We start from the raw sequence: 20319 nt of genomic DNA on the forward strand, positions 1-20319 counted from the left end.
AAATACAGGAATTTAGTACCTGTGTGGTGTGTCTTCTGGTAAAAAGAATAGCACAATATAAATACTTCCAAAATGCATGTCCAAGACAACAGAAACATATGAATGCAGCAATTTTTATGTAGCTTTTTCTATCACAAAACCTGCAGAAAGGATGTGTTTATGTTACCACCTCACTGCTCACTGACATGACCTTACCAGCTCATTTAACCTGCACCATCACTGTTTTCCCCACTACTTGCTATGATCCTCGTGACAGAATGATATCAAGCTAGATTGTGTTTTGCACTGCGACATTACCACAAGTCCTGAAACTTTATCCGTGATTGGCTGCTTCAAGGGCACTCCAGCAATGCCATGTTTCACTCTACTGCCACTCTGCTCGCTATGTCAACAGCTGCATGGTAATTACTCACAGCGAGCAGCAAGGCTACAGCATAAACATACCCCGAGGAAGGCTTGTTCTTTGCCCTTTCCATCTTTTTCAGTTTACATAAGGGTTAAATATATTTGCATTGTGAGGATGTTATATATGTTCAAAAGCTTCTGCCCAGATATATCGAGAATGTTTCTCACTTACTATTAAAATTCAAAATATAGTTGGCACACAGCTTACGGTCAATTAACAACACACAACTATTCACACACTACACACCAATGTGTCTGACAACTGGCACTCCGTAAAGTGAATAAAAAAGCACGTCACTAAACAACGCACTTCCTTTTTTTTTTTTTTTTTTTTTTTTTTTTTTGCTGTCCCTGACTGAAAAGTGGTGCAGACTGACTCCAGCATGCAGACATCACACTTAATTGTAAGTAATTTCAGTATCTATAACTAGTCTTTATTGTACTTGGATCTGTAACTAGTCTTTATTGTGCTTCAGAAATCATTCCTTTAAAAGAGGAAAATTGTCAACCAGGTGTTCAGCGTTTACTGGCAGTGGATCCCATCGCTCTGTCGATTATATGATGGAGAATTTGAAGTGAAATCATCCATTTTTTTCACATTATGTTGCATGGCAGAGGGTACCTGGTACCACTACTAGTCATTTCCTTTCCAGTTCTTCCCACGAACAGAGCGAGGGAAGTCTATATGCTTCCATACGAGCTCTAGTGGCCCTTAAGCAAAATGTACACTAGTGGCAGTAAAAACATTCTGCAGTCGGCTTTAAATGATGGTTCCATAAACTTTCTCAATTGTGTTTCCCAACAAGAATGCCGCCTTCTCTCCAGAGTTTCCCATTCCAGTCCACGAAGCATCTCCATAATACTTTCATGTTGATCGAACCTACCAGTAACAAATCTAGTGATTCGCCTCTAAATTTTCTCAAAGACTTTCTTTAATCTGATCTGATGGGGATCCCAAATGTAATGTAATTCTGAATATTGTGTTCAACTGCATTGTTTTCTTCTGCCGACCAATAGAAATTTACAAAATAACACTACAACAGGAAGCAGCTCACTGCAAAAGAAAAGGCTTAATGTCAATATTTGTCAGGTTATTATAAAGGATGGAGGCCAATATTTGTAGGAAATGAGAACAGCAGATATATAAAAAGGCAAAAATGTGCAATTCTCATCATGTGCACAGCTTTGTCATAATGCCCCTTGCTTCCTTCATCTTACTTTCTAAAGGTTGTAATTAATTTTAGATACTGTTTTAATACTGCTCATAATTTTGGCCACTTAAATTGTTCTTAGGAATTATGTCCTAAGGCTATTAGCACCACAGTATTTGCTGATTGTGCTGTGGTGTTTGGTAGGGGTCAAAGCTGAGTAACTGCAGGAAGATACAAGAATGACAGCTAGCTCTAAATGTGGAAAAATGTAAGTAGATGAGGATGAGATGATGATGATCGGTTTGGGGGGCGCTCAACGGTGCGGTTACCAGCACCCATACAAACTCCCAATTTTGACGCAGTCCAAATTTTACACAGTCCAATCTAGCCACTGTCACGAACGATATGATGATGATGAGGACAACACAAACACCCAGTTCTCTGACAGAGAAAAATCCCCAACACGGCCTGGAATCGAACCCAGGGCCCCGTGATCCAGAGGAACACCATGAGCTGCGGACAGTGATGAGGAAGATTAGGAAGAACAAACTGTAATGTTCAGATAGTGTAGTACTAGTGTCCTGCTTGACATGGTCAAGTTATTTAAATATCTGGGCATAACACTGCAAAGTGGTATGAAATGGAACGAGCATGTGAGAACAGTGGTAGGGAGGGTGAATGGTCGACTTCCGTTTATAGGGAAAATTTTAAGAAAGAGTGTTTCACCTGCAAAGGAAACTGCATATAGAACACTGATACTGCTCAAGTGTTTGGGATCCGTACCAGGTTGGATTGAAGGAAGACATCGAAGCAGTTCAGAGGTGGGCTGCTGGATTTGTTACTGTAGGTTTGAACAATGTGTTATGGAGATGCTTAGGGAAACCTAATGGGAATCCCTGGAGGCACAGGGCATTGTTTTTGAGAAACACTATTGAGAAAATTTAGAGAACTAGCATTTGAAGTTGACTGCGGAACAATTCTACCACCGCCAACATACATTGTGCCTAAGGACCATAAAAGATATAATAAATTAGGGCTCATATGGAGCCATACAGACAGTTGTTTTTCCCTCACTCTATTTGCAAGTAGATCAGGAAGGGAAATGACTACTAATGGTACATAGTACCCTTTGCCATGCACCGTACTGTGGCTTGCAGAGTATCCATGTTGATGCAGATGTAAATTATGCTGCTTTGTGAAATACAAGTAAGTATTATAAGCATACATGATATTTCAGTTTATTAAATAATTGCTTTAATTACCAAATGTAACTTAACAAGAAAAAAATTCCACTTAATAATTTTCTTTTCATCTTCCAAACATTCAAAAGTTTGTGTTTGTCTAATAGCAGAGAAATTAGAAGAATACTAATTTAGCCACAAAATAACATCAATAATAATAATAATAATAACAGATATGACATAGTTTTTAGCCTCTATGGAATCCCTACTTTGTCCCTTTTCTCCATATTTTTTATTCTATGAAAAACATACAATGACAGTAGAACATACTGCAGCCCCACTAACTGAACCGTACGTTCTGTTCAGTATGTCAGTCTGGCAAAGCCAATAACAATATCTTTATCTGGCTGAATGGTCACAGTGGTTTTGTAGTCCCCAGTCCAAAGGCTGCAGCTATCCACACTAGACTATCTTGTGCCAGTTTCTTGTCTATGCACAATTACTGCAACCAGCATCTATTTGTACTTGTTAACTGAGTTCAAACCATGATCTCCCTCTACTAAGCCCACCACCCCCACTCCCAAAAACTGCCCCCTCCCCCCCCCCCCTTTCCATCCATATTCTCTATTTCCTCCATTATCACACTGACTCTTCCCTAATGCTTCAGAATGTGTCCTGTCAACCAAAGCCTTTTTTTAGTGTGCACCACAACTCAATTCAATTCAGTATCTCCTCTTTAGCTATTTTATCTAATCTTCTACATTCCTGTGAAGCGCCCCATTTCAAAAGCTTTTTGTCTGAACAGTTACCACCCATGTTCCACTTCCATACAAGGCTACACTCCAGACAAATACCTTCACAAAAGACCTCTGAACATTTAAATTTATATTCAGTGTTAATAAATTTCTGTTTTCAGCAATGCTTTTCTTGGTACTGCCACATTGCATATTATATAGCCTTTTTATTTCAGCCACCATAATTTATTTTGCTGCCCAAATATCGAAACCCATCTGCTACTTTTAGTGTATCATTTACAATCTAATTACCTCAGCATTGCCCAATTTTATTTGACTACAATTATCATTGTTCTATATTTGTCAATGTTCCTCTAGTAAAGCCTGACATATAGCATTGTTTGTCACTACATGTGGTACATGTGCTTTGTTGTGGTCCACAATATTTGTTGTTCTTACTGAGATACACTGATGCTATGGTGTTAATCTTTGGTGCACTAGTATAGCTGTCACAAAACCAGCTAAGTTTTAATCTACATCTGTGATTTATGTAATTTTGGTAGCAGTGTCACTGTGGAAAACCAAGAGAGGACTAATCATACCAAATTTCAATGTATACCTATGTGAATAAATGCACACAAAATCAAACACTGGAAAAATCTTTAGGGAGTAGCAATCTATTCATTTCACATTGTAGAATAAGTGTATATTTTCGTAGACTTTTATAAGTTACAAGTGTTACACATAACATATTTCACAGTAAATAACTGGTTGTGAATTAGTTACTGTAGCGTATATTATACCGATCAACGGGAGTTCATACTCTCTCCATTTATTGTATATTTTTGCTATCTGACTTTGTTATGTGAATTTTAGTTACCATGAATCGAAGGAAAACACAACATAAATAGTTTCAGGAAATCAGTCTCTTATATCAGGTTTTTCTGTTATCATAATCGAAATGTCTTTGTTAGGCATTAATGACTTCAGTTCTTAAAGGAAACTGGTAATACATGTGGAAAAATAGATCTAGAAAATTAAGAGAGAATAATCAAACTTAGTTTAAAGTTATTTGTTTACTGTTCTCTACAACAGTGCAGCCTCACTATGGATGCTTTTCTCAGGAATGGGATGAGTTATTTGCTGTTCGAAAACAGCTGGAAATCTTCCTAACTATTACCACACAACTAGAAGCTGGTTTGAATGAGTGCACTGTGAGGGTTATGAAGACACAAGTACTGCAGGTACCAAAAGTACCTCAAGTAATATCCTCTCTCATATATACTCTCCTTAACAGGAATTATAGTATCTATTACCACTCAACAACTTGACTGTGAGTAGGACATCAGTGGCATGTATAGAGGTCCTGTAGAGGGGAAACAACAACAAAGGAAAACTCAAGGTTACACCCAATCCTCCAATCAATGATTTCATAACCGAATCTGAGCCAATGATACTCATTTCACCTGTCAGGAAACATGCTTTCTTCCACGTCAACGAGAGGTAAACACAAAAGGCAAGGTGTCTATTAATTGTCAGCAGTTCAAATATAAGGCAAATAATAGTATCCCTTATAGAAGTGGCAGCAAGTAATACGAAGGATCACCAAGTCCACTCAATGTGTATATCAGGAGGCCTCAGTCAGCAGGTTGAAGTGGTTGTTCCAGAAACCACTGACAGAACATGTTGCAGTCTGCTAAAGAATGTAGTGCACACTGGAACAAATGGTGCCTGTCCTCTGGGCTTCAAGATCATACTTGACTGATTTCAGTGACTAGCAGAAAAAATTAAAAAGATCAATCTTGATAATGCAGTTCAAACAAAGCTCATAGCTTACAGCAATAACCCCAGAACTGGTCATCTAGTTCAGAGTCAAGAGGAAGCCTGAATAAAAGACTTCGAAGATTCAGTAACAAGCTAGGCCGTGATTTTTCAGTCTCGCACCACAGGGTGGAGAATCGTAGAGTCCTCTGAATGGGTCAAATAGGTACTACACATCAGATGCTGTTCACCAGGTAGCTGACTGTGTGTGAGGGCACATAGGTTAGGCAACTCTCCAGCCAGCCCAAGTAACAATAGTTTAAAGAGACCCCAAATGATCAGTATAAGATCCAAACAAATGCATCCCATAGGTAAGAGTATTACAGTCCAAGTGATCAACTGTCAAAGCACTCACAACAAAGTGCCAGTGTTTGAAGTTCCCTTAAAAAGCAGTGGAGCTCTTACAATACGAGGCACAGAAAGTTGGCTAAAACCACAAATTTTCAGCGAACTAGATAAGGCAGTAGTGTCATATTTCAATGAGGAACTTGAAACAGTTGGCTCTGTGTAGGAGTATATAGAAGAACTGTGGCTCAAATTTAGAAGAATAGGTATCATTTACTGTGCAGATATGTACCTAGTAGAAGAGTTCATGATGCAAGGACCGTCCACAGTATAAACCACTAAAATGAAACTTCCAAGGAAAAAGACAATACTGTATAATATGTGCAAAACAAAACATAGGCGTATAGACAGAGAGAGACTGAAAGACACATTTAGCAGTTGAGAGGCAAGACATAAGCCTTCAGTGACTACTATAAAGTAAAGGAAATCTCCGTGTTCTGTTGCAGATGGGCCAATCGGGCTCGATAAAACACCGTGTCATCCTCTGCCAATAGCGGTATTTGCCTGTGTTTGGAGCGGCATGGTCAGCACGCCACTCTTCCAGTAGTTTTCAGTTTTCTTGACCTTGGAGCCACTATTTCTCTGAGTTCCAGTTTCATCCTTGTCACCGAAAACTGTACTGTCCTGCGGTCAGCAGGAAAGAACTAACAGTCAATTTGAACACACTTTATTATAATTAAAGAAAAATGCCTTCTTGGCATACGCTAAGTGTTACATGTAAGAACAAATAGAAAAAAAACCTCACAACTCTTGTGGTTCAAACCAGATAAGGAAACAAGACAATGGAAGAAAATACTGACCAAAATCTACGCTACAAAATACAATCTGCTACTACAATGATACGGCCAGTGAATACAAAGCTAGGGCCAGTGTAAATACTGGCCGGAGCTGTTCCTATCGGTGGTCAACATTGCTGGTCTGACGATCTAGGCGTGCTTGTAAAGCCAGGTCGGCGAAGTGCTACATGAGTCATCTGAGTTCCGATTGGTGGAACACTCTCACATGTTATCTGGCGAAGTAGTTCCATGTTTATTTAGAAAGTCTGTTATTGTTTGTATCCGCTGGCGATGTTTCTGTCTGCGCTCCTGAAAGGATATCGGCAACCCATCTTGCATGTCAGTTTGGGGCCCTCTAACAATAAGGGCCACTACAACAAGATTGACAAATATCTACAGTTACTTTCACTGCCATCTATACAGATATTTCACAGACTTCTGTTACCGCATTATGCAAACATTTATGATACTTCTAAAATTGGCAGATGGCAGTGGGGGATCCATCGTAGCACACAATATCTGGGTTACTTTTCTTTCTTTCCCAATACACTTCACTTCAAGGCATAAGCAAGGTAAATATTCAGATAACTATATTTTGTGCACATTACAGGAGATGTCATTGTACATTTCGATACTGTACACACTTGGCATACCCCTAAAACTCTGCTGAACATGTCTCTTCTCTTACTTAAGTCCTCTCTACACATAAGGGATTTTCCACTATTACAGTATTACATTTAGCAACAGAAAAAAGCAATTCCGAAAGCTTGCAGTTCCTAATTAAAATGTAAGCATTATTTTCACTATTTACAAACCCAACATCTTGTCCATTTTCAGCAAGATATTTGAACTTGAGTTTCAAAGCATTGCCTGGCAATCTTTTAGCCCTAACCTGAATTCCAACAACACACATGTGTTGATTACAGCATTTTACAATGTAAAATGGTTGACATACCCAGTAACAATTACAAGTTTACAATAAGAATGCACGTAAAAAAAAAAAGAGACGTAAACTCAAGTAAGCTAGATTGCAGTAAATGCCTGCTCATAGTATAGTTGATATGTTCTTCAAGGATATTACACAAACAAATTGCTATGGAAATAGCAGTGCCATAGTTAAATAACAAGACATTGTAAGCAAGGTTCTGTGTTTGGCAGTAGTGTCCCATGTGAAATTTAAAATTTTCCCTGTGAACTAAATATTCAAAAAGATTACGGGCTTGCTGCTGGTTGTCGTTAGCTTCCATCCATGGAAGCTAACGATGACCGGCTGCAAGCCCGAAATCTTTTTGAATAAGTAGTGGCCCAGCTAGGCATTCATACGCTGCATCTGCTTTAGAAAGACATGGAAATGATGAGGTCTACACACAATGTATATACTTTTACAATTTTATTAAATAAATAAAAATTCCCTCTTTTTTTTGGACCCTTGTGATATCCAGGTCCCCTTAATGAATCTAACATCCCATGCTCTGACACACAGAGTGCCAGTTTTGTTATTCCTTATGCCAACATTCTCCTGAGTAGTCCCGGCCCCGAGATCTAAATGGGAGACTATGTTTCCTTTGGAATATTTTACTCAAGATGATGCCACCATTGTCAAGTCATACAGTAGCACTGCAAGACTTCAGAAAATATAACAGCTGTACTTTTCCCTTGCTTTCAGCCATTTCCACTATCAACACGGCAAAACCATATTGGTTAATGTTACAGGGATCGATTAATCTGTCACCCAGACTATTTCCTCTGCAAGTACCGAAAATAGTGCTGCCACTCTTCAGGAACAACAGGACTGGCTATCCTCTCCACAGGAACCTCTCCGATGTGACTGTATCCATGGTACAAACTATCCATACCACTTGCACGCAAGCACCTGGCACCACCTCCACATGATCCACGATTCTTGATTACAGATAACTTGTTTTTAAACAACAACCAATACTCTGTTGCCATCATTCTGTGGAATAAAAATGCAGGGGTCTGGGTTCTTTTTTCATCACTCAGGTGATAGGGATGTTACTGTTTGTATAACAAATGTTTGAAGTGTGGAAACTGGAGCTGGCTCACCAAAACATACTTTATTCTCACCATCCACCTGGGTTTAATTTAAACCAGTTTCTCAACCCTTTGGTTCCATATTCTTTTAGACACACTGGCTTCAATCTTCTACATACATCCTATGTTCTGTCTCTCGACTAATGTCTATGACCAATGTCTTTATACTGTACCCTAGCTTATATTTCTTCCATGTCATGAAGCCCTTTAATTCAATCAGTTTCTCAAATTTTGTCTCTGTTTTCATTTTGTCTTTGAACCAAGTTACTTAATTAAGTTTTCCTATTATAACTTTTGACACCTTCTATATAGCTTGATCAAGGGAGAGGGGTAGAGGAGTGATTAGGCTATCTTTTCCCTTCAGCATTTCTGTAACTATCTTACATGAAGGTGCCAAACCCCATGGCTCACCAATTTTGATGAGCTTAGGCAAACCATCTATGTGCAACTTGAAAATAATTCCTGTTTAACAGTTTGGTTCACTACACTCCAGTTTTTTGAAAAGAGAGAGAAAGAGAGAGAGAGAGAGAGAGAGAGAGAGAGAGAGAGAGATCAAGGCTTATGGCACAGAATCCATTCAGACCAGATGACATTCTTAGAGCATTCAAGATAAGTAAATTTTATTACACAAACCAAGCACACAACCTAATTGTTCCCAATGAACTGAAGAATTAAGTGACTGTGATCCTTTATGGATCCACTTGATGAACTACATCCTCGCTAACTGGCATAATGTTCAACTGGTAGAGGGGATCAAGATCAGCTTCCTTGCACAAAGGATTCATCTTGCATTTCTTGCAATACAAGAGTTGTCATTAAATCTTAGTTATCACCTCCAAAAAAAAAAAAAAAAAAAAAAACAAGCTGCAATAAAGAAACTTGGTCATGGTGTTGGTCCTTTTCTACCTAACCACCCTCCAATGTGAAACATTTTCCCCCCCACAATGGATGACTTGGTGCAGTTCTTGGTTGCAGAAATCTGTGTTTTAGCTGTTCCAATGAAATAGCACATGTGATGATGTGTGTGGAACAAGCTGTTTCAGTGTCATGGAGAAGAAACAGCCACTTGCGCACCTTCCTGGGATGCCTCATCTTGACAGTCTCCTGCAATGCTAATGTGACAGTCTGCTCATAATGAATGTTATCTGTCATTATCACAGAAGTCCCAAAGTAACACTCAGTGTTTCCTTAACGAAATACGGTTGGGCCTTCACCTTTTTCGGCAGTGGTGAATGTACATGTTCCCACTGGTTGTTTCGCTCCATTTTCTCGGGGTTACACTGATATTCCCAGCACTTGTCCACAGTGACTAGGCGGCTAAAGCAGTCATCTGGACGGCCCTGAAAAAGCTGCAATACTTCCACTGCTGTGACGTTCTGTTTTTTGAATGCGTTTGAGAAGTCACAGCAGCCAGTGGTCGGCAACATCAGTCGTGTTCAGAAGTTCATGAAAGATACTGAAAACTGTTCCATGGTTGATTTCCACTTTCTCAGCTATTGTCTCAATTACTGTACACCAGTCTCAGGGCCCCAGGACCTTGACACAGAGATCATCTGTTACATCACAGTTTGTCACTGAGACTTGTTCAATCACTCGAAGTGTTTGCACCATTTGTTGGTGCACTGTTCCCACATCACCTCAACATGGATTGTTGTAGCATTGTTCCCTTCAAATGTGGGCAACAAATTGCTGCAAGATAATCCACTTTACCTATGGGCTGTGCCATTTTGTTTTGGCTTTGCAAGAGCAGTGCTATCGTACTGTGGCACAGGAATTTAAATGTGTACCACGACTACAGAAATGCACCAGAAAAAAAAAACTATATAATTTCATTGATATGGTAGTTGAAACTTCATGACCACCTCTTGTATTTTTTGCTCTTTAGCAAGACAACAAAGGCTGTCACAAAATTTATACATTGTTGTTTTAATTAATATCATTTTTGTTGTGAACAACGGGCAAAAATTACCATTGCACTGTGCCTGCACTTGTCTAGCTTATTTCCTTTGATAAGTTTAGAATTTTGGTATGAAGTTAAAAAATTATCACAAACTTATCAAAACACATCAGGAACTGCATCATCAAACTGAAATCAAAGATCCATAGCTTTGTATATAACTAGATGCCAGTCCCAATATTTCAGATGATGTTATCATGATGCATTAAGTATGGTATACATTGACACTGACTGCCAAAAAATGTCTTCATACCTGTAAATTGAGTCTGCTTATACATCATACTGAGCATGAAATATATGTGTGCAGGAAAATAGCATTTATACGATGGGTTACTGTGAAAGATTATCATTACAGCAAGGAAACAATGAGTTAGTTTGTTTGTGTGTGTGTGTGTGTGTGTGTGTGTGTGTGTGTGTGTGTGACCTTGTTCATAATAAAACACAATTTATAAAAAATAATAATATATAAATTTTGTGGCATTTCATTCTCCTGTCAAATAGTAAAAAAAGACTGCAATAAATATTGTTAAAACTCATGGGTGTACTCTACATTTCTTTGCCACTGGATCAGTTAGCATGATCTTACTTCTTTGACTACATCTGCCATGGAACAAAGTCACAAATTCCTAGATTTCTCAGAAAATATTAGGTTGCGGGTATGCCAAAATTTCCGTCTTTTTGAGTGTTCTGATGACACCACAGATCCAAAACATCCTGTTTCATAACATTTGACCTCAATTATTTCAAAAACTGAAGCACTGTGATATAAATACCTTCATAGGAATTACTTTTGACAGGCCTCAAACTAGTATACCAAATCTCATTGAAATTGGTGTGTGTGTGTGTGTGTGTGTGTGTGTGTGTGTGTGTGTGTGTGTGTGTGTGTGTGTGTTGGAGGTCGGGGGGAGGGGGGAGGAGGAGGAGGAGGGGATGCTCTTACTCCAAATGTTCTTGCTTCAGTGATTGGAAAGTAGATAGAGATAGAAAAACTATCACTGTTAATGTTATCTGTACAAAAGATAAACCCATCATTAAGACTCCACACTTGGACGCTTGTGCTATTTTTCCATCTGACTTCTGCCCCCCTCCCTCCTTACACACACACACACACACACACACACACATTGGTGATCACAATGCAAATTGGGTGAAATTGCATGTAAATATGTCAGCCATATCTTGTGTAGATGTTAATACTTACCAGCACTGGAAGGGACAATGTTCCAGTCGTTATATAGACTTCAAAGAAAACAGAAATCAGAGAAGCCAACAAACAGTTTTTTCCTAAAATTGTACAACTCAGCATAAAAGGGGAAACAGCAACAGCCACAATAATAATAATAAATTCAATTTGACAAGTTCAATGTTCTTGTATTGATATTGCCATAGATAAACGAGTACTTATTAAGGCCATGATGATATTATCAGTGAAAAAAGTAGTAATCAGAACTGACAGAAGGAAACTGTGTTCTAGGTTAGCTTTAATTATTCTACATAAACAAATATTGAATTATGCCAAAAGTATAACTACCTCAAAAAAGGCACCACATTAAGATTCTTTGACTTAAGATATGAATGAAAATATGATCACAAAACTCTTATTCACTATAGTTTGTCCTACATGTTTCTCTCTGTTCATGCTGTACAATTCTTTCCTCCTGCAGCCCCCAGAACACACAAACCGTCAGTTTGCAGGCATCTTTAAGTGTGCTTCTGTGCTATCCACCATTCATTTGCAGATGACTGCTTGTCAGTCTTTTCATTTTTTTGAAACTCTTGAACAGATATGGTTCTAAATTAAATGTTACTTCCCTTGATGAGTCCATTTTGTTTAAACCCTATTTTCAAGTTGTAAATGTCAATAACTACTGACCTTCATGCATGAATCAACATTTTCTCTTTCACAAGAAAAGGACTATCTAAATGTGTAAGAAACAATCTGAAAATAATTTTCACAATATTTTGTCAGTAATAGTATTGTAAAAAAATGTTAACACTTACCATATCTGTAAGAAATGCCTTGTCTATGTTGTCATTAAGGTTACAGATTGTGACCTCCAACGGTGGTGGCTCACCAACATAATTTGCATCAATCTGTAGATAGGTTTTGTTGTGAGTACATAACAAGTCACAATGACATGAAGCTACATCAAGTACTAACATAAAATTTAAAACAAAAATTTCTTACTCACTACATACAGATACAAATATAAGTAAATGATACACAGACTCCAAACTTCGCAATTATGAGGTAAAAAAGAATTTTTTTTAACTAAAAATGTTTACTTCCCTCCCTCCCCCAACATAATTTTAAGTCATTTGAAAACAAATTTTCATTACAGGAGAACTAGAGTTTCACTTAGAATCAGAATAACAACGAATTTTTTTCCCCTCCATATGCATAATATATTTCCAAGAAGTCAAAATCACAGTACCACTCAAAAATATTGTACAACCAACTAGGGATTCAACCTCGGACTTTTAGTGAGACCTGTAAGTCACACAAAGAAGAGCTAACAGTCCAAATAAGTGCAACAGTTTTTCTTATAGTTACTTTAAGGGTGAAATCTTTCACAATGGAGAAGACAAGTTAGTGTATTGTCAAAGAGAGGATACATCATATATGGTGTGAACTTAATGCAAACACTTGCACCTTATTTAGTTTTCTGCTATTTCTGTCTGCAGCTCTCTAACCATACGACTGGGAATGGTAGACATGACTTTGAACGCACATCAACAAGTTAATTTAAGCAAGACAATTGTCAAACTGGCCGACAAATTTGAGCACCTTAAATATGAACAAGGAACTGCCATAAACTTCTCCAGCAAGGAGCTTGACAAAGGCACCACCTCGGTTCTCAGTAAAGGACTGAATTTTGTTGCTCCAGCTCCACAGAAGCTACCAGTGACTGAGATTATTAGTAGAGTAGGAAAAGCAATGCAGTATCTTCCTCGAAAAACTAAAAATAATGTAAGATTTGCTACTAGCCAAATTTTAGAGAAAGCCGCCCCCCCCCCCCCCACCGACCCCCATCCTCCTGAGTCCAATATTACTAAGTGGAGAAACAAGGACTGAAATTGTTCGAGAAGGATGAAAAGTTTGCTGTCTTACCTGCTGCGAATGAAAAGTTACAGTTATCCTCAATGCTACAGATTATCATAAGGAAGTGGGTAGTTATTGGAAGACAAACATACTACATTCTCAAATGGGATCCCACATCAGCAATTAGCAAGAAGAAAGGGGAGCTACTAAAGAACTCTGGCCTCTCTGACAAACTTGAGATTAATTTAAGGCCAGTCGGATTTTATGGCTTGCCTAAAACATGCAAGGATGGCATCCCACTGAGACTGACTGTTAGTGTTGTTGACTCTCCTACATAAAGGCTGGCAAAGCCCTCAACTAAATTATTGTCTCCCACAGACACTGTAGACAATATATTAAGAATTTAAAAATGTTTGTCGATATCATAAAGCTGATGAGCATAAATCCGAGTAAAGTAACTGTCAGCCTCAATGTGGTCTCCCTGTTTATGAAGGTACCAGTGGAAGCGAGAATAAAACTATTGGTCCCTCATTTCTCCTGCAAAATTTTAAAATTATTTCAGCACACTTTGACAGCCAGTTACATTCTGTATGGCGGGAATTATTACGAAATTAAGAAATGACTGAAGGGACAGCACAGCACTGGGCAGCCATAGCTAATCTTTTCATGGAGGCTTATCGAGAACAAGTGTTGAGCAGTGCTCCCTTCTGTCCACATCCCGCTTCTTCAAATATGTTCATCACAAATTTTTAATCTGCTCACACAGCACTGAGGGATTGCAGCAGTTCGTTGCTCACTTCAGTGGTATACATGGTAACATAAGGTAAGGTACAGTGGAGGGGGAGAAGAACAGGAAGTTACCTTTCCTAGATATGTTGGTCCAACAGGAATCAGATGGATGACATGATCATTCTGTGTCACAAAAACCAATGCATACTGACCTGCATCTCAATGGATGTAGCTTTCACCATTCAGCTCAGAAGAGAAGTATACCAAACACCTTAGCACACAGAGCCAGGATTATTTCGTCGGACAATGACTGCCTCGGCTTCCAGATTAACCATCTGATGACACTATTCAGAAGGAAAGGGTATTCCGTCCATGATATTAGGTCAATGGTGTCAAGGAAACCCAGAGACAATGCTGTTCAAACAAGCCAAGAGGACCAACACACTACACATTCTGCAGTGTAGCAACTAGTAAAATAGGTAGAGTCCTAAATAAGCAAGGACTCAGACTAGTCTTCTAACCACCCAGGAAGATTAAAGAACTGTTGCAACCCATTAAAGATAAACTCGGTCTGAGAGTGCCAGGAATTTATAATATCCCTTGCGAGTGTGGCAACAATTATGCGGGCCAGTCTATATAGACTGTTTCCGATCACTGCATCGAGCATCAGCATTACCTCAAGTACAGGTATTTCGAAAAATCAGCAGTGGCTGAGCATAGCCTGTTAAATAAACACAACATTCTGTTTGAACAAACAAGAATACTTGCTCACGCATCAAACTATTTGGACCCCGTGATTAGGAAGCTGTGGAATTTAGACTATGTGAAAAAACTTCAATAGAGACACCAGCTATGCATGAAAGCGTGCACTTGATAAAGAAAGAGCACAGAGGAAGGCTTCTTGCTGTTTACCACCTAATGTGAGGAATGGCACAGCAAGCTACGCCAGACAGATAGCGCAAACAAAATCCGTGGTCATAGATGGCATCATCTTGAACACGCCATTTCCATGTTGGCATCACGATTAATCCAGCCAATCAGATGCTAACCCCTGGGTATGAAAGTTGGAGACCCTCCAGTTTCTCAACTGTCAGGCTTAGACCCTGATTATGATGATGATGATACAGGCATTATCAAAAGGCTGGGATTTTATCCACATTTAACATGGCAAGTAAACCAAGAACATTTATTCCGTTACTTCAAGACATTGACGTTGTTACTGGTGAAACTGAAATAGTTTGAAAATATGTGAGCTTTATGACATATGACCTTGGCTGAACTGCAAATTTCTTACGAAGTACTGGACATTTTCTAAGGGAAATACTATGTAATTACATGTATCTGTAATTTCACAATCAGTTTGCACACTGAAACTTTAATTTATCAGTTCACAATCCATCACGTCAGGGACTTCCAAAATCCTTGTATTGGGATTAGTTTTCAAACTGAGCTCTTCAGGTGTACAATTACTGCTAACATATTTATCAATGTCCTTTCCTGTGCCTACAAAATTAAAGCCCTTCCTTTTTATAACAGATTCTGATGTTCATAGTTTTCATAAACACTTCAGTCAAATGCTTGATTATTCCTCATTTATTTATTTGTTTGTTTATTTATTTAGTTATTCATTTATTTCTTATTCCATAAATCTAGGTAGCGAGTGAACCTCAAGGATATGAAATGTGTCGATTTGTATACAGTTTATATATAACTTACATAAATGCAATAAAAGATACAATGTAAACAAGATCTCAGCTAAAAACATATATCAAGTCTACAGAAAACTGTACACTGTGGAAGGATGAGTTACATATACAGGATCGTCTATGATAATGCTCAAAATAAAATTAATTAAAACTATTTCTAAAACAATTCAAAAGATTAGTAACGATATTAATTTCATCTCAAGAATTCACCTACTGCATAAAAATATTTCTCAACTAAGTAATCTTTGAGAATTTGTTTCAATTTCAATAACTGTTTAAGAAGACGCTTGATATGTGGTGGGAGAGCATGAAACAGATTAATGATGGGGTAAGAAACCCATTTTTGAACCACAATAAGATTTTCAAATCAGTGTGCAGATTGCTTTTGGTTCTTGTGTTGTAGTCATGATATTTCCTGTTGTCTTTGTAGGGAGAAAAATTGTTACAAACGAAGATCGGCAAGGAAAGAATAGACTGTGAAGAAGTAGTAAGGATCCAAATCTTTTGCAATGAGTACCCGCAGGAGTGTGTATGATGGACATCACGCAAGGTCAATACCAGTGTCTATCTTCAATGACCTTCATGGGGTGTTAACCTCAAACCTCCTTTTCTTTCCCAAGCTTCAAAGAACCAATACATAACTGACCGAACCTTTGCTCCACCATCCCTCCAACTCACCAATTGCAGGTGAATCCAAAACCATGGAACTATCTTAGCCAGTCTCACCAGTATCTACACTGATAACATTAATCATTGTGCACTTAACATAGCTGGAGTATGAAGGAAAGTAATAGCCATTTATACTCCAAAAGGTGCATATAAACAGACAAATTGAAAACACAGGTCTTTATGCCACAGTTGAAAGTCATTTGTATGTGGACTATATCTTGTACGTAAACAGGCAAACCTTATTTATTCGCATATCTGCGACAGGAAGGAGGAATATCACAGTAGGATCACTGCTTCCACCACCCACAGCTTCTGTCCAAGTATGGGCAAATGTGAGGGCCATGCTAATTGTTTCATTCAACTTTAACAGCACAGTGCACTATGAGCTCTTGCCAATAAGTCAGAAAAGGGTACTACACAAAGTTCCAACACAACAGCGAGCTCTCACGAACCAGCAGCAAGCTCTCTCCACTGCATTAAACAATTTGGCAGCCTAGTTGATGTGCCAGGTTCCACTACCATTCACGCAACACTGACCATTTCCTCCACACAATGATTCTACAGAATATTGGGACATACATGAAAAACACCTTCAGGAACATTTTCAAGCTTCTGGAGTCACTGGGCCCAATTTGTGTAAAACTTTATTTTTGTCATGAATTTGGTTGGTTGGTTTAAGGGGAGGGGGGGGGGGGAAGGGGGGAAGGGGGGGGGACCAAACTTGGAGGTCATCATTCCCTTATTCCCAGTAAAATAATTACACAAGGGAAAGAAGAAAAGAAAGGAGACGTACAGCTCAATAACAGGAGAATGGAAGAACCAGAAGAATGACAGAAGGACAACCAAACTACTATGGACAAAACAGGAAAAGAAAGCCACAGAGAGAAGCAAGAAATACGCAAAAGGGATAAAAACAAGAGAGAAGATGACTGTGGCTGGCCGGCCATGAGAATAAAAAGGAAAAGCCAACCACTCTGTGACACATTAAAACATCCAGCCTAAAAGCATTAAAGTGGAGAGCACAAAGGGACAAACGACATGTGCAAAAACTTAAATAGAATAATAAAACCCACCGTCACATATAAAACGTAAAACTAAATTAGCCAATGAGGCGTTGTCAGCTAAAATTAATGGCAAAGAGTCCGGTAACTGAAGAATCCGTCACAGGGCAGCCAAAGAAGGACAGCTCACCAAGATACAGGCGCCGCAACGACACTGAGGTGGGTCATCACGGCGCAGGAGGTAGCCGTGTGTCACCCAAGTGTGGCCAATGTGGAGCCAATAGAGAACTTCATAGTTCCTGTGGTAGACTCGCGTGGAGGTCTTCCACACATTCGTAGTCTTCTTAAGGGCACGCAGTTTGTTGTGCGTACTGAGGTTATGCTATTCTGTCTCCCAAAGTTGCAAAACCTTGCGGCGTAGTACTGAATGCAGGTCAGTTGCAGAGGAGACAATCTCCATAAGCAGTTTCTGCGTAGCCTGTTTGGCCAGCCCGTCTACAATTTCATTGCCTGGGATTCAGACGTGACCTGGCATCCAGACAAACACCAGTGAGGGCATAGATGGACTCCTGGATGGTCGCTACCAAAGGACGACGAGGGTAGCACAGGTTGATAGCTTGTAGGCTGCTCAAGGAGTCAGTACACAGAAGAAATGACTCCCCACAGCATGAACGGATGTGCTCAAGAGCACAAGATATAACCACCAGCTCGGCAGTGAAAACACTGCAGCCATCAGGCAAAGAATGCTGTTCAGTATGTCCATCATGGACATATGTGAAGCAGACATGATCATCAGCCATTGAGCCATCGGTGTAAAGCCCTTCATGGCCATGGTACATGTAAAGAATCAAGAGAAAGTGGCAGCGGAGAGCCACGGGTTAACTGAGTCCTTAGGGCCATGTGAAAGGTCCAGGCGAAGCCGTGGCCTAGGTGTACACCATGGAAGTGTACGTGAATGGATCTCAAGTATAGGTGGTAAAGGCAAGTACTCCAGTTTGGAAAGAAGGGATTGGACAAACTGCAATTGCAAACCCTGGCCTGGGCCACCAATGTGGGAGATGAACCGCCATGGGTGGGAAAAGGAGATGGTAATTCGGATGCGCAGGAGAACTATGAACATGTGCAAAGCCACCCTGACATGGAACCAGTAGGCCACACGACTCCAGACCCAACCCAACCACCGACACACCATACGTTCCAGCACCTTATAAAGAACATTAGTGAGGCAGATGGGCCGATAGCTATCAACATCAAGTGGGTTTTTACCAGGTTTGAGCACCGGAATGATGGTGCTCTTCTGCCATTGCGATGGAAAGACGCCATCGCACCAGATCCAGTTGAAGATGACGAGGAGATGTCGCTTGTAGTCAGATAAGAGATCTGTGGATCCCACCGAGATCTGTGGATCCCACCTGGCCCAGGAGCAGTGTCGGGGCAATGTGCCAGGGCACTGAGGAGCTCCCACTCTGTAAATGGGGCATTATAGGATTCACTGTGGTGTGTAGTGAACGAGAGGACTTTCCCTTCCAGCCGCCGTTTGAGAGTGCGAAAGGCTGGGTGGGTAATTCTCCGATGCAGCAGCTCGAGCATAGTGCTCAGCAAAGTGCTTGACAATCGCGACTGCATTGGTAGATAACATGCCATTTATGTTAACACCTGTTGGGGCCTGGTACCTGTAAACATGTTTGATCCTTGCCCACACATAAGGTGACGTATGGAACCCAATCGTCAAAACGTATCTCTCCCAACACTCCTACTTCCATTGGCGAACGTGGGCACGGAGCCGTTTAAAGGCTATGAGGTGCTCCAGGGAAGGGTGCCGCTTATCCCACTGTAGAGCTCACCGACGTTCCTAATTGCTTCAGCAACTTCCGGCGACCACCAAGGGTTGCCTTTCGCCGGGGGCACCCTAAAGAGCAAGGGATCGTGTTTTCTGCCGCAGAAAGGATTGTTGTAGTCACCTGCTCAACCATCACATCAATGTTCCCATGTGGGGGAGATTCAACGGTGACATCAAAGGTGAAAGTTTCCAAGTCCATCTTGTTTAAACCCCATCTGGGTAGGTGTCCATGGGCCTGACACCAGGGCAGTGACAGGAAGATGGGGAAATGGTCACTACCACACAGGTCATCATGTGCTCTCCAGTGGATAGCTGGGAGAAGTCCTGGGCTGAAAATGGCAGAGTAACTACCATGAGCCACACTGAAATGTGTGGCAGCCCCAGTATTTAAGAGGCAGAGTTCGAACTGAGACAGTAAAGTTGCGACATCTCTGCCTCGGCCAGTAAGCATGGTGCCACGCCACAAGGGTTATGGGCGTTAAAATCTCCCAAAAGTAGGAAAGGCAGCAGAACTTCATAGGCTTACCTGTCACTACCAGTTTGTACAGAGGCCTATCGGGAATCATATATGGATCCGATGGTTTGTGATGCTAAAACATGCCTGGCCCATGACAGAGAAGTTCATGAATGTGCTTTACAATGTGAAAATCCCTATCTCATACTTGTTCTAAGCATTGCTCTGTCTTTCAAACTGCCTAGGGCAAAAGAAAATCAGGTAGAAGCATGGTGCGAAATAGCCGCTGTTGCTTATCCTCCTCCTCAGCTGCCATCAGTTAGCTCATTGGTGACAGGAGGGGGGTGGGGGAGGGGGTGGGATGAATATGGGTGTGAATAGTGTTTCCTAAGTGACGGTAGCCCTAAACAAAGTCTACATTGAGATAATGGAGAAGTTATTAAAAATGCAAG

General features: G+C 40.1%; 1 protein-coding gene across 1 annotated transcript in view; it reads right to left on the minus strand.

Moving 5' to 3' along the window:
* The window catches only part of LOC126203085 (histone-lysine N-methyltransferase SETD1B), a 188592-nt gene that overhangs the window by 135196 nt on the left and 33077 nt on the right, over window positions 1-20319 (minus strand). The window contains exon 3 of the mRNA XM_049937327.1: window positions 12427-12519. Coding sequence (XP_049793284.1) covers window positions 12427-12519 — 93 coding nt within the window. The remainder of the gene's footprint in view (window positions 1-12426; window positions 12520-20319) is intronic.

Source organism: Schistocerca nitens, chromosome 9, assembly GCF_023898315.1.
Source record: "Schistocerca nitens isolate TAMUIC-IGC-003100 chromosome 9, iqSchNite1.1, whole genome shotgun sequence".
In the NCBI taxonomy this organism is placed as follows: domain Eukaryota; kingdom Metazoa; phylum Arthropoda; class Insecta; order Orthoptera; family Acrididae; genus Schistocerca; species Schistocerca nitens.